The sequence below is a fragment of the Papio anubis genome, chromosome 16 (assembly GCF_008728515.1).
Source record: "Papio anubis isolate 15944 chromosome 16, Panubis1.0, whole genome shotgun sequence".
In the NCBI taxonomy this organism is placed as follows: Eukaryota; Metazoa; Chordata; class Mammalia; order Primates; family Cercopithecidae; genus Papio; species Papio anubis.
The window spans coordinates 89,948,155-89,961,388 of NC_044991.1; the positions used below are offsets into that span (position 1 = coordinate 89,948,155).

At 64.6% G+C, this 13,234-nt stretch overlaps 1 protein-coding gene across 1 annotated transcript in view; it reads left to right on the plus strand.

The window, feature by feature from the left end:
- Positions 1 to 13,234, plus strand: part of COL9A3 (collagen type IX alpha 3 chain) — a 27,717-nt gene continuing 14,483 nt past the window's right edge. Inside the window, exons 1-22 of the mRNA XM_031656896.1 lie at positions 1 to 566; positions 1,825 to 1,860; positions 2,501 to 2,572; positions 3,227 to 3,280; positions 4,495 to 4,530; positions 4,826 to 4,849; positions 5,076 to 5,129; positions 5,441 to 5,494; positions 5,920 to 5,961; positions 7,586 to 7,642; positions 8,099 to 8,152; positions 8,769 to 8,822; positions 9,111 to 9,164; positions 9,606 to 9,659; positions 10,030 to 10,083; positions 10,711 to 10,764; positions 11,570 to 11,623; positions 11,728 to 11,781; positions 12,242 to 12,286; positions 12,445 to 12,498; positions 12,583 to 12,636; positions 13,175 to 13,228. Of these exons, the coding sequence (XP_031512756.1) occupies positions 255 to 566; positions 1,825 to 1,860; positions 2,501 to 2,572; positions 3,227 to 3,280; positions 4,495 to 4,530; positions 4,826 to 4,849; positions 5,076 to 5,129; positions 5,441 to 5,494; positions 5,920 to 5,961; positions 7,586 to 7,642; positions 8,099 to 8,152; positions 8,769 to 8,822; positions 9,111 to 9,164; positions 9,606 to 9,659; positions 10,030 to 10,083; positions 10,711 to 10,764; positions 11,570 to 11,623; positions 11,728 to 11,781; positions 12,242 to 12,286; positions 12,445 to 12,498; positions 12,583 to 12,636; positions 13,175 to 13,228 (1,380 nt within the window). The 5' untranslated portion in view covers positions 1 to 254. The remainder of the gene's footprint in view (positions 567 to 1,824; positions 1,861 to 2,500; positions 2,573 to 3,226; positions 3,281 to 4,494; positions 4,531 to 4,825; positions 4,850 to 5,075; positions 5,130 to 5,440; positions 5,495 to 5,919; positions 5,962 to 7,585; positions 7,643 to 8,098; positions 8,153 to 8,768; positions 8,823 to 9,110; positions 9,165 to 9,605; positions 9,660 to 10,029; positions 10,084 to 10,710; positions 10,765 to 11,569; positions 11,624 to 11,727; positions 11,782 to 12,241; positions 12,287 to 12,444; positions 12,499 to 12,582; positions 12,637 to 13,174; positions 13,229 to 13,234) is intronic.

Consider the following 13,234-nt stretch of genomic DNA (forward strand, 5'->3'; position numbering starts at 1 on the left):
GCCCGGCCGCCCGCGCTCGCCCCGCTGCTGCTCCTGCTCCTGCTCGGGGAGCTCCTGGCGGCCGCCGGGGCGCAGGTGAGCGCGAGCTCCGGGCTCTGACGCTGGACGTGGAGCCGCGCGGCCCAGGGAGGGCCCCAGCCCCGAACCCGCCACTCCGGGGTGCCCGGCGCAGCCTCGACGCCCCCAGCCCGTGTCGCCGTCGGGGCGCGGAGTCGCCAGAGCCTCGGGATGAGCCTCGACCGACCGCGTCCTCGATGGGTCCTCGCTGGCCCTGGTCGGCCGGCGCCGCCGCCTCTGCTGGGAGCACAAGGAGGCCTTTGTTCCCGCGGCCCGAGGGAGGCGGGGGACACACTGCCCGGGGGCGCCTGGCTCCGCCCGAGGCTTTGGGGCTCACGGAGGAGAGCAGGCCCCGGAGCCGCTCGGGACCCCAGAGGAGGGAACGCCGGGTCAGGCCCACCGAGGCACCTGCGCTCCTTAATGAGTTTTCTCCGTTTCAGAAAGTGGGACTCCCAGGCCCTCCAGGCCCCCCAGGGCCGCCGGGGAAGCCCGGCCAGGACGGCATTGATGTGAGTTTGGGGCTGGGGAGGGCCCCGAGCGCTCTGGGGTTCTGACTCTGGCCCCCACCTCCCTGAGCTCCCCAGCCTGATGGAGAGAAAACCAGGCCCCACCTCCCAGAGCCAGGGTGACATCAGGGGGCAGCCAGAGCCTTCACGGGATGGAGGTGGCCCTGCGGGGATTGCTGGTGGGTAGGGGTGGAGGGTGTCACGTGGTGGCCCCCGACCCAGAATGCCGGCACTGAGCTGTGTGGCTCTGGGTCCCCTGAGGGGCCTGGGCCCCTGTGTTCTGGGTTCTGGCCCCTGGGGCTGAAGTGGGGAGGGGCACGTCCCTCGGGTGGATGGGGGCCGGGGGTCTTATTGGAGGTTGCTGGGCTCTGGAGCCAGCCATGGAGGGGGCTCAGGGGCCGACTCGGTCCCAGAGATGATGTCCCTCACGGGTATCTCAGGCCTGGTGTGCACCAAGCAGCAGGAGGGGCAGCTGAAATTCTACAGCTGTGTGTCTCTCGGAGGGATCGTCTGGGGTGAACCTCCCCATGTGACCACCACCGGGGCGGGGGTCCCCTCAGGGCCTGTGCTCGCTGTGTGGTTCCCCATGGAGGGCTGTGGAGGGCTGCACCAAGAGCCCCCCGTGACCCACCCTCTGCCCCCCACCCAGCTCGGCCTCAATGGCCACAGCCTCCTTCCCCGGCCACAGGGCTGTGCTCAGGACAGGCATGTGGACCTGAACCCCCATGGCCCACGGCCCTGGCCTCCCTAGGCTCCTCCTGGGCCAGATACCTGGACCCCAGGGCTCCCACCTGAAGCCTGGTCTTGACATCTCAGTTAAAGACCCGGTGGTCGTCAACAGGGTGGGGAGCTGGGGGATCTTCCTGGAGACTGTGGGGAAGCTGCCCTTAGCAGCAGATGGAAAAGAGAGGCCTCCCAGCCCCGAGGCCTTCTTCCTAAAGCCCCAGGCCATGGAGGGAGGGGGTTACTGATGCATCCCCTCACTCCTGGGAGTTGCGTCCCCACACCTGCAAAGTGGTTCCCAAATGCCCTGTGGCTGCAAGCGCTGAGCCCCTCTCTCCAGGTCACCCCTTTGCCTATTGCTGCCCCACACATGGGAGGGTGCCCCCTAGGTATGGATCGGAGGCTCAGGGACGCCTTTTGTCTGCTTGAGCTGGGCCTCCAGGGCTGAATTGGAGGCCAGTGCTGCTCTTTTCCCTGAGGCGGGGTTCTTGGGGGACCTCTGATTTTCAGGGTTACATGTGGGTATCTTTCCTCACAGGGCGAAACTGGACCTCCAGGTCTGCCTGGGCCCCCGGTGAGTATCCCTGGCTGGGGAGACAACCTTTTTCTAGTCTAGAGAGAAAGAGGGGACTCGGAACAGAGGGGTCATTGATGTCCTGTCGCATCCTGCCAGAGCCCGGGTTGCCTAAGGGGAGGCCTCAGAGGGCCCAGAGCAGGCCCGGAGCCAGGGGGGCGGGAGGGGAGTGTGTGGGCTCAGCCTCTGCATGTTCTGGGCAGGGCCTGACTTTGAGCTTTCTTTGGACCAGTGCCAGGCAGGCCAGGGCCGGGGCTGGTACAGCCCTTCAGGTGCCCCAGGCCCAAGGTCGCACGGAGCCCTCCCACCTTCTCCAGCCCCAGGGATTGAGGGTGCTGGGGCTCAGAGTCCTGTCTGGCCCACTGGGGGTCCAACAGAGATGCCTGCTGGCCCTTAGCCAGGGAGGCTGAGGTGACCAGATGAAGATCTTACAGATGCCACTGAGGGATGAGGCAGGCAGCCTTCCTGGGCCAGCAAGGTGTGGGCAAGCAGGACACGCGTGCCCCAGCTGAGCTGGGTCTGCCAGACAGCAGGGAGGACCCAGGTGGGGGGGAATTGGAAAGCATTTTGCTTCCTTGCTGAAGGCCTGGGCTCGGAGCCAGACCCCGCCCTCACATCTCTGCCCTTTCCTCCTGCACAGGGACCAAAGGGGGCCCCAGGAAAGCCGGGGAAATCAGGAGAGGCCGGGCTGCCGGGACTGCCGGGTGTGGACGTGAGTGCGCCTGCCCCGCCCCCCATGCCCCGCTGCCCGCTCCAAAGCTCTGGAGGAGTCCAGCCTTAATTGCTGTTGTCCAGCTGGGCCTGCCGAGGCGGGAAGCCCAGTCCTGAGAGAAGTCTCCAGCAGTCCCCAACAGGGGTCCTTTGGCCTTCGTCCCAGACACCACTAGCATCTGGCAGAGGACAGAGCCAGCCCAGTGGAGTCGGAAGTCCCGCCAGCCTTCTCTTGTCCAGGAACGAGTGCCCATTGTCAGGCCCCTCTGCTCACTGCTGCCCGGGCCCCTGTGAGCCCCAGGCTGGCCTCGCTCAGTCGTCATGGGCTCCAGGCCTGGCCCCAGGGCCACTGGAGCTTTATTCGGGAAGCCAGGCCTGAGAAGTGAGCTGTCCAGTCCTACTGGGTTGGTCCCCGAGGCCTGACTACAGCAGGCGCCTCCGTTGCTGGCTTCCTGCTGGCTGCCCCCCTCCTCCCAGACCCTCTGGGCACAGCAGGTAGACAATGGACAGGGCCAAGAGAGGAGGCTGCCAACCTAAGGGTCTTCTGTGCCTCTCTGGACTCACCAAGGGAAGGCTCCATGCTTCCATTTTTGCCTGGGAGTGGCATGTGCTTCCCATGTGGCCCCTCAAACTCACCCTCTGCCTCTTTCCCCAGGGTCTGACTGGGCGAGATGGACCCCCTGGACCCAAGGGTGCCCCTGGGGAACGGGTAAGTGCCTGCGCCAAAGCCAGTGGCTTCAGTTCAGAAGTGAAGTCCCCCGGCCACCTCTGGCTGTTCTGTGTCCACAAGGCCAAGGAGCTGGTAGTTCCAAGGACAGCTGCCCTGCCCGTGCCTGGGGTGGAGGGGCAGAAGGGCAGGGTGCCACGTGGCCAGTCCCCTGTTCCTGCCTCCCTGCCCCACCCCCACATACGGTCAGAGTTGTCCTGGTATCCAGACCATGGCAGGGAGAAGAGGGATGGTTTGGGGGAACCCACCCCAGGTGCCTCCTCAGAATGTCCCTGCAGCCCCCAGAGCCCTGGGCGGACCACCACCAGGCGGACCACCACCAGGGACCCCGGGCACGCAGCCTGTGGAGTCCCCTGTGCCTGCCTGCTGGACCTGAATCCTTTACCCTAACTGAGCGGCGCCACCGCCCAAGGGTGCCTTTCTCCCCTCGTGGCTTCTGAGTACAAAACCGAAACCAGCATTCTCTCTTCGGCCCTCATAAGACGTGGCAGTCAGCCAGCCGGGTGCCACTGACCCCAGACTCAAAGCATCACAGAGGGCAGGAAGGCTGCGCTGGGGACACAAGGACACAGCCCTGCCCGTGGGCCCCTTGGGAGCTCGTCAGGCATGAGGCGGATTCTGAGCTGAAAACAGGAGGGAAACAGTAGCTGCTGGCGGCCGAGTCCGTGGTGCCCGGGGGTGTGGGGTGGGCTCGTCTCCAGGCTTTCAGGAGGGCCCTCCAGCCTCAGAGCAGGGCCCGTGTGAGCCGTCCAGCGAATGAGACATTTCAAGCAGCAGGGCCCAGACAGGGCCCCGAGTTTGGAGAGCAGACGGGACCTGGCTGCCCAAGGCTCTGGGGACTTGCTGACGTGGGCGGGGGCTGAGGATTCAGCAGGCTCCGTGGGTGGGTTATCGGGAGGGCTTCCTGGTGGAGACAGGCACCTGGGGTCACTTCTGTGCATCTCAGACCTGCCCCAGGTCGCGCCTTCGCCTTTCTGTAGCAGGCACTGGGACTCTGGTGCCATCTGTCTCCAGCAGCTCCCCAGGACGGCAAAGACCCTCCAGGTCGAGGGCTCAGAGGCCCTGCCCCTCTGTGGAGTGGGGACTTGGGCCCTGTTGCCCTGGGAGCTGGAGTTGTGGGTCTCACTTCAGCGGGAGGGGATTGGGTTTGCAAATAGAGGCCCAGCCCAACCTAGACACCTGCTTTCTTCCCACAGGGAAGTCTGGGACCCCCGGGGCCGCCCGGGCTGGGGGTGAGTATGGAGTGTGGTCCTCTCCTCTCCATGGAGTTTGGGGAACTGGAGAGTCTGGTCTAAATGGCATCCAGGAATCGCAGGGGCCATCCCTGGCCCTCTCCTCTGCCACCCCTCTGCAGCCTCTCCGGAGGCTGGTGCCTGGACAGGGTCTTGGAGCCCTCTCTGGGCTGGGACCAGATGCCCATGCTTGGAACCGCCCTTTCCCCGGGACCCACCTGAACCATCTTAGGGAGGGGTGCGGCGCAGCCCGTCTTGTGCCCAGCAGGCTCTGACCCCATGTTTGGCTTTGCAGGGCAAAGGCCTCCCTGGACCCCCCGTGAGTACTGACAACCCTTGGGGCCCTGAGCAAGCGTGCAAGTACCCAGAGCCTGCCAGGCTGGGATGTCCCAAACCGTGCCTGGGTGTGGGGCTTCTCAGGGGCAGTGATCTGACCACCCCATACCTGGAGCCCCCCTCCCTTCGCAGGCGGCACACCGACCCTGGGTGGGGATCCTCGGGGCGCCCGGGTGCAGACCTCCTCACCTCTCTTTACCTCCCTCCAGGGAGAGGCAGGAGTGAGCGGCCCCCCAGGTGGGATCGGCCTCCGCGGCCCCCCGGTGAGTGGCTGTCCCAGACCCTCTTAGAGTGTGCTCACCTGTGGCCTCCACCCCCAGACTCAACAGCCAGGGACCCTCTTCCCCTCTCCCCTTTCCCTTTCTCCCCCACCCCTACCTTGGTAGGTGTTGGTAGAAGCCCTGGCCAATGATCCAGACCCGACCCCAGGACGCAGACACCAGCAGAGGCCGTGGGAGTGGGGGCTGGCGGGAGCCGGGCGTGTCCACCTCCCTGGGAGAAGCCGGGCACCTCACTTAGGTGGGGGCTGATCCCACTCTAAGTCATATCACTCTAAGACATACCCCCTCCCCAGGGACCGTCTGGACTCCCCGGCCTCCCTGGCCCCCCGGGACCTCCCGGACCCCCTGTAAGTACTGGGCAGAGGCTCTAAGAAGTGCTGGGCATGGACTAGGGCACCAGGTTGGGCCCTCCCCCTTCCCCCTCCCCAGGCTCCATGCCCTCTGAGATCTCCTAACCCTAACTTGGCCACTCCTAGGAACAGTCAGTGGTGGGGGCAGTGGCTGTGGCTAGGCCAGCCAACTTGGGGATGATCAGGGCTCAGGTCCCCAAGGCCACCCTGCCCCAAGGACAGGTGGATTCTGTCATTGTCACATGCCCTGTGGGTGGGCCAGCAGCACCCAGCACTGGCCACTTGGGGGACGGGATGAAGGGTCTCCAAGTCCCCTGGTGGATGGGGAAGGTTGTGGTCTGTCAGAGAGTGGGTGGGTAGGTTGGGTGGGTGCAGGTGGACGGGGAGGGCAGGAGAATGTCAGCTGTCTCTTTGTGTCTTAGGGACACCCAGGAGTCCTCCCTGAAGGCGCCACTGACCTTCAGGTAGGCACTTGCAGCCATATGTGAAGGGCGCTGGGAGGTGCCTACCTTGGGGGGCGGGGTCTGGCCTGGAGAGGGACTCGTCCATCCTGGCAAGAAGGCAGGGCGCGAGCACTCCCTGGGGACGGGAGCTCAGTGCAGACAGCTCAGACACAACCTGGCAGAGAGCCTGGCTGGGACCTCCCCCTCCCGCTTCCTGCCCTCCTCGCCACCACCTAGACCTGCACTGTCCCTCACGAAGCCACCAGGGCGTGGAGGTGTGCAAATGTAATGAATCACAATCATGTCACAGAGCCATCGAGCTCCCCTGCGTCATCCGCAGAGGGCACCTTTGGCCACAGATGGCGACAGAATAGTCCCTCGCTGCATTCGGGACTGGAGTCTGGGGCCCACCTTTATCTTGATCTTTGAGCCATGTCAATCACCCGAAAAGAAAACAGGCTCAGGCCAGGCACAGTGGCTTACGCCTGTAATCCCAGCACTTTGGGAGGCTAAGACAGGAGGATTACTTCAGCTCAGGAGTTTGAGACCAGCCTGGGCAACATAGTGAGATCTTTGTGTCTACAAAAAATTTTTAAAGTAGCCAGACGTGGTGGCATGCCTGTTGTCCTAGCTATTTAGGTGGCTGTGGTGAGAGGATCACTTGAGCCCAGGAGGCAGAGGTTGCAGTGTGCTGTGATCAAGCCACTGCACTCCAGCCTGAGCAACCAAGCTAACCCCTGTCTCAAAAAAAAAAAAAAAAAAAAAAAAAAAAAGAAAAATGAAGAGGAAAGAAAATGGGCTTGGGAGGCCACGGATCCATCTCTCCTCTGTTTGGCCGTCTGCGGTGGCAGTCAGTGACTCGTTTCCATAGAGAGGTTTGATAGTTTTGAAGGGAAAAGCTCGGCCCACTCCGACCTGGCCACCGGTGGCTGTCTACCAGCCTCTCTCCTCACCCCACCCCGGGGCCCTGGTGCCTGGCCAGCCTGTGTCTCAGAAGGGAGGCTTTAGGGAACCTTCCAGAATGTGGTGTGTGATTGGGCCCTGACCATGGGATGAGTGGGGCGGGGGCTGAAGATACGGGTCTGAACCCTTGGCCCAGCCTGCCCATTGCAGCTGTGGGATAATCTAGAAGCAGCCCTGGGTTTCCTGAGCATCAGGCCTGTTGCCTGGGCTCACGGTGTCCCTCCTAAAAGCCCCGTGCCAAGCACGTTCCTGTGCTGAGGACGGCCCCCGACCTAAGGCTGCTGCAAGGCCCCCTGCAGAGCCAACTGCCCGTGCTGTGCTGAATGGCTGCTTTGAAACCCAGTGTCTGCCGTGGGGCTGAGAAATCCGAGCCGGCTGCTCTATGCAGCCTCCGCTGCACTTGGCCAGTGCTGAAGGAGACCCTGTCTGTGTCCTGTCCTGGTGCTGTCACCGGGGCGGAGTGGCCTCCTGGGGTCCCGTCACCCGTGCGGAGTGGCCTCCTGGGGTCCCGTCACCCGTGCGGAGTGGCCTCGTGCGGTCCCATCACCGGGGCAGAGTGGCCTCCTGGGGTCCCGTCACCCGTGCGGAGTGGCCTCCTGGGGTCCCGTGGGTGCTGACCTCTGCGTCACAGGGTCCTGCTCTGTTTGGCTGGGAGGGGTCTGACTGCTCTGTTTTCCGACAGTGCCCAAGTATCTGCCCACCAGGTCCCCCAGGGCCCCCTGGAATGCCGGGGTTCAAGGTGAGTCACTGGGACCCAAGCACTGCCCTATGCTGGGCAGGAGGTGGCCGGGCTCCCATGGGGCTGTGGGGGTGGCAGGTCCAGAAAGTTGGGCCCTGGTTCCAGGGTTGCTCCAGGAAGAAAGCCAGTCCAGCCTCCCTGTCCCGCCTTCAGCACCCCAGTGACAAGCTGATATGGCCAGGCTGGGACTGGTAATGGGCGTCAGAGAGACTGTGGGGGAGAGCTAGCCTCAAGCCCCCACCCCCCCAGCCCTGGCCCGCTCCTGACCGCAGAGCGCCCTCAGGTGGGTCCCAGCGCCTCTCAGGCCTCGGTTTCCCCGTGAGGGCCCAGGCCCGCAGTCCTGTACTGCCGTGTGGCGGGCCCTGGGCTGACTGACCCTGCAGGCCTCACTTCAGTGTTGCCAGGGAGGGGGTGTCGGGGGGTTGGGGGGGGCAGTGACCCCATGTTTGCTTTCAGGGACCCACTGGCTACAAAGGCGAGCAGGGGGAAGTCGGCAAGGACGGCGAAAAGGTAAAGCTGCCGCACAGCAGCTGGGGAGGGGCTGGGGCCTGGGGGCTGGGCTCGGGCGGGAGGGAGGGGCTGTCTCATGGGTGTGCCTGCGCTGGCACCTGCTGTGCCCATCTTCTGGGGGCCTGGCTGGCCTGGCTGTGGAAGCTCTCCCTGGTTTGTGTCTGTGGCTGGGCAAGGGGCGTCTGTGAGGATGACTGGCTTTAGCCTGTAGCCTCCCCTCACCTGTGGCTGCTGCCCATGGAGGGTGTCCATCGTCACCTGCAGGCCGGGAGACCAGGTCTGGGGTGGCCTTTAGCATGGCTGGAGTGATCAGATGAGGACACCCAGGTGCACATCAGAGGGGTCCCTGCTTGGCCATGAGGAGGGGCCTGGACAGGGCTGAAGGGTCTTATGGGAACAGTGGCCACGGACCCAGCCCCCGCAGGGCGAGGCCACTGAGACTCGCAGGACTGCTCTGGAGCTGTGCGCAAGTGACCCCTTCGCAGAGCCTCCAAGGCGCAGCTGTGAAGGGGGCAACGCCCCCAGCTGCTTGGACTTGAGTAGGGTGACTGGAGGCACCGAACGGTGCAAGGAGAGCCAGACTGGGCCACTGACCACCCTGTCCCCTCTGTTTCAGGGCGACCCTGGCCCCCCTGGGCCCGCCGGCCTCCCGGGCAGCGTGGGGCTGCAGGTGAGGCTAGGAAGGGGTAAGGATGGTGGGATGGGAACTGGCCGTCTCGGGCTGGGGAGTGTTTGGCCAATACCCAGGCACAGGAGCTCGACCTGGCTGGGGGTCTCACCTCTGCCAAGGCTGCTGATCTCAAGGCTGGTGCCCCCTACCTCTGGGGGACCTGAGCTGAGGCTGAGGGCTCATGGAAGACACCAGGGCTCCCAGGGGTACCCTGAGGGCCGAGGCCCTGCGTGCTCCCCGGGGTGGAGGTGAAGCCCTAGTCTCTGCATCTGTGCCTCTCTCCCGCAGGGCCCGCGGGGATTACAAGGACTGCCAGGGCCACTCGGGCCCCCTGGGGACAGGGTAAGTCCTGCAGCCCCTAGTGGGGGCCGGCCAGGTGGCTGGGGGCCTGGTTGTCCACACCTCCAGACTTCAGATGGGCCCCGTGAGTGACGCTGTGAAGCAGCCGGCACCCTGGCTCTGGCCATCGCCGCTGTGGTGCAGGCCTTGCTCTGGGCCCCAGTTCTCGCGTGTGCTCTGGGCCCCTGTTCTCGCGTGTGCCTGGGCTGACAGTCAGCAATCACGGACACCCACACGCGGTCCCAGACTGCTGTGAGGGCTGTTGTGGCTCAGGCCAGAGCAAGGGGCAGGAGGGATTTGGAGACGACCAGGTGGCATCTTGGGGGAACTTGCTGGGGAGCCCTAGAGGAAGGGCTGCTTGTGTCTGGGCCTCCCCTGAGGGAGCACTGGGGGGATGCCAGCCAGGCCTCAGACAAGAGGACCCCAGATCCCCTCTCTCTGCAGGGTCCCATCGGGTTCCGAGGGCCGCCTGGGATCCCAGGAGCGCCTGGGAAAGCGGTACGTGCGTCAGTGGACGGTGGGTCCCATGCCTCGTGGCCTCTCTCCCCTTTCCCTCTGCTCCTCTCAGATGCCCCCAGCCCCACTGGGGCCCCCCTCCTGTGGCTGAGCTGTTCCCTGGACACCCTGGGAGGGCTTGTGGCATGAGTAGGGGGTGCTTACCAATGGAATCCATTCTTCGTGGGACATTCACCTCCTTTCTGGTTCTGGATGTGGAACGAGAGGTCACCATTGTCCCTGTGGCACCTCCGGCCATCTCTGACCACTCCTGGAGGGCTGTCCCCTGCCCGGGCCTGGAGGGGCCCCCATCCCACTCTCTGACCATCTCCGTGGTGTTAACTCTGTCCCTGTCCCACCTTATTATTTCCAGGGTGACCGAGGCGAGAGGGGCCCAGAAGGGTTCCGTGGCCCCAAGGGTGACCTCGTAAGTGAGAGGGAACTTGGTTCCCTGGGTCCTTATGTGGAAGAACCCAATTTCCCTCCTGACTCGTGCTGGGGAGGGGGACACACTTGGGAGTGAGACTGTGAGGGGCCACCCTGGGTGGGCCTGGGGGTGCGTGGGGGTGAGCCTGGCCCTGGAGGGCCCCAGCTCTCTCCCTGGCCCCAGCTGTTCTCCCAGAGCCACATGGGAGCTCTGTGGCCCCTGCAGAGCGGCCAGCGGGCCGGGTAGAGGGATCAGGTTCCAGGGCTTGGATCCTGCCCCAGAGAAACGGCTCTTGGGTTGAGCGAGTGAACATAAGGAAAGTCCAGAGACAGTCAAGCGTTCCAGGAGTGGAACTGAAGTGACCGTCCCCAGACTGGTCAGCCTCCACACCTCCCTCGACCGAGCCCTCGCAGCCGGAGCAGCAGGGAGCCACCGTGCCATGCTGCAGCACCCATGGATTCAAACACAGTTTTCTCCGAGCACCCACAGGCCCCAGGGTGGTGGTCGGGGGTGGCCCCTGCCACTGCCCTCCACAGCTCGTTGGTGTCCCCGAGCAGCTGGCCGGGGAATGCGTGAGGCCATCTGGGAAGAGACTGCCACTGCCTCTGTCACTTGTGTGTCCTCTAGGGCAGACCTGGTCCCAAGGGAATCCCCGGAGTGGCCGGGCCAAGTGGGGAGCCGGTGAGTGCACGTGGCTACTCCCCCGAGAATGCTCCTCCCCTGGGTGCTGGCTACGTACAGGCAGAGGCCGCATTCAGAAGAGCTGGAGCTCAGTGCCCTCTGCTGTGGCCATCTTGAAATCCGGGTTAATGGTTTAACAGCCCCACTGCCCTGCACATTTCTCTTTTGCCCAGAGCCTCACGAGTGTGCAGGAGTAGGGGCCTCAGGCTGGGTTTGCCTGCATGGAGGACACGGGAAGTAAGGGTGGGTGGGCAGCACTGCTGGGCAGAGGTGGCCACTCCTGGGGTCCCAGGCACCCGTGCAGGCACCTTCCCTCCTGCTGTGTGCCCACCCTCAGCCCAGACTGGAGCTCCCGTCCAGCCCCTCGTGTTGCCTCTGCCCTTGGAGCGGTGCCCTCTCTTGGGACACCCAGCACTTGGCTGTGTCCTGATTCCAAAACCAGTCCAGGGTGGACGAGGCAGGCCTGGCCTGAGTCCTGGCTCCCAAGCCTCAGTTTTCCCCCCGTAAAATGGGCCAGAACCGAACTTCCCTTAGGGCATCATGATGTGCCTCATGGACAAGGCCTCGGGCGTCCGCGCGGCTTCAGCACCACCTCTGCCACCCACCGCACCCCTCGCCTGTGTGGTCACCGAGGCAGCACTGGTTGCCACAGGCCACCTCGATCATGAAACCAGACAACTGCCAGGGTTTGGGGGCAGACACAGTGTTAGGTTGATGGGGAAGGAGGCTGCCCCCAGGGCGGGACTGTAGAGGAAGGGAGCGGGGGCCGCCTGCCCAACGGGCCTTACGCATCCCTTGTCCCCAGGGCATGCCGGGCAAGGACGGCCAGAATGGTGTGCCAGGACTCGATGGCCAGAAGGTTGGCATGGGGCTCAGGGTGTGATGAGAGGGAGGGGCTGGAGGGGAGTTCAGCCTTCTGAGGCCTCAGCCTCCCCTTCCCCACCCCAATCTCTGTCCTCACAGGGAGAGGCTGGTCGTAGCGGTGCTCCGGGAGAGAAGGGCCCCAACGGGCTGCCGGTGAGTGCCTGGTGGGTGGGGCCAGCCTGGGGTGCCACAGCTTCTGCCTGCCCAGGGGCCCCTGTCGGGCTGGGTGGGTTGGTCGCTGTAGGGCTGGCTCCCTGTGAGGGGTTCTGGGGCCTGTGTCCATCAGGGCCTGGCACAACCCCTGGCTCCCAGCGGGTGCTGTGCCCGGTGGGTTGCCTGTGTGTGTGCATATGTGTGCTTATTCATATGTACGTGGGACATGTGTGAACACGTGTATGGCCATCCCTGGATGCCGTGCGGTCATCACCCCCAGGGGCCCGGAGTAGGGGCTCCTGCATCCAAGGCCAGGGAAGCTCTCAAAGCCGCACGTAAGGTCGACAAGGCTGGGAGAAGTCAGCCCTGCCCTTTGGGTGCACTCACTCTGGCCCCTGCACCCTGCCTGTGTGCACATTGCCTTGACGAGCAGCCCTGACCTCAAGCTCTCTCCTGGCAGGGACTCCCCGGACGAGCAGGGTCCAAAGGCGAGAAGGGAGAAAGGGTATGTGGCTGCAGCCGCTTTCTCTCTGCAAAGGGAGGCGAGGGGACGGGAGGCGAGGGGATGGGAGGCGAGAGGCCGGGAGGCGAGGGGCCGGGAGGCCAGTGACCCGGCCCAGATGCAGGTGTAGGCAGGCACTCACAGCTTTCCTTTCTCTGCAGGGCAGAGCTGGGGAGCTGGGTGAGGCTGGCCCCTCGGGAGAGCCAGGCGTCCCTGTGAGTATCTGCGGCGCCCCAGACCCCACCCCATCTTGCATGTGTGCAGGCCCTGCCCTCACACCCTCCTTCCCTTCCCTGTAGGGAGATGCTGGCATGCCTGGGGAGCGTGGTGAGGCTGGCCACCGGGGCTCAGCGGTGAGTGCAGGGATGTGGCCCTGGGTCGGGGGTTAGCACTGAGCCGTTGGCACGTGGGCCCAGTTTCTGAGCAGGCCGGGGTGGCATTTGGTTGCCTTGATGAGCCAGGCTCACAAAAGCCGAGGATGCTGGGAGGTGTGGGGCCCTGCCTTCTTGTCCCTCGCCCACTGGGAGATGGTCCAGGCCAGGCCGGAGCTGCCCTGTTTTCAAGCCCTCTATGCTGAGCCTAGCCTTGTGCCCCTGTAGACTGAGATGACAGCACGAGCCACAGGACCCTGGTCGGGGGAGCCATGGGCATGGGTGTCTGGCCCCGAGTCTGACCTGACAAATTGGGTCCAGGGCATGCCTGCGTTCTGAGACCCCCTAAACTGCCCTGGGAGGTAGCCCTGCCTCTGTCCCCAGCAATCCAGCCAGGTGGCTTAGAACTGGCTCCAGTGTCCACCCAGCTCTGGGGGGAGGCCGAGCCATGCTCCCTGGGACCTCTTGGGGGCTCCTCGAAACCTGAGACATCCGCTCACACCTCATCTTTGTCTTCCAGGGGGCCCTCGGCCCACAAGGCCCTCCCGGAGCCCCTGGCATCCGAGGCTTCCAGGTGGGT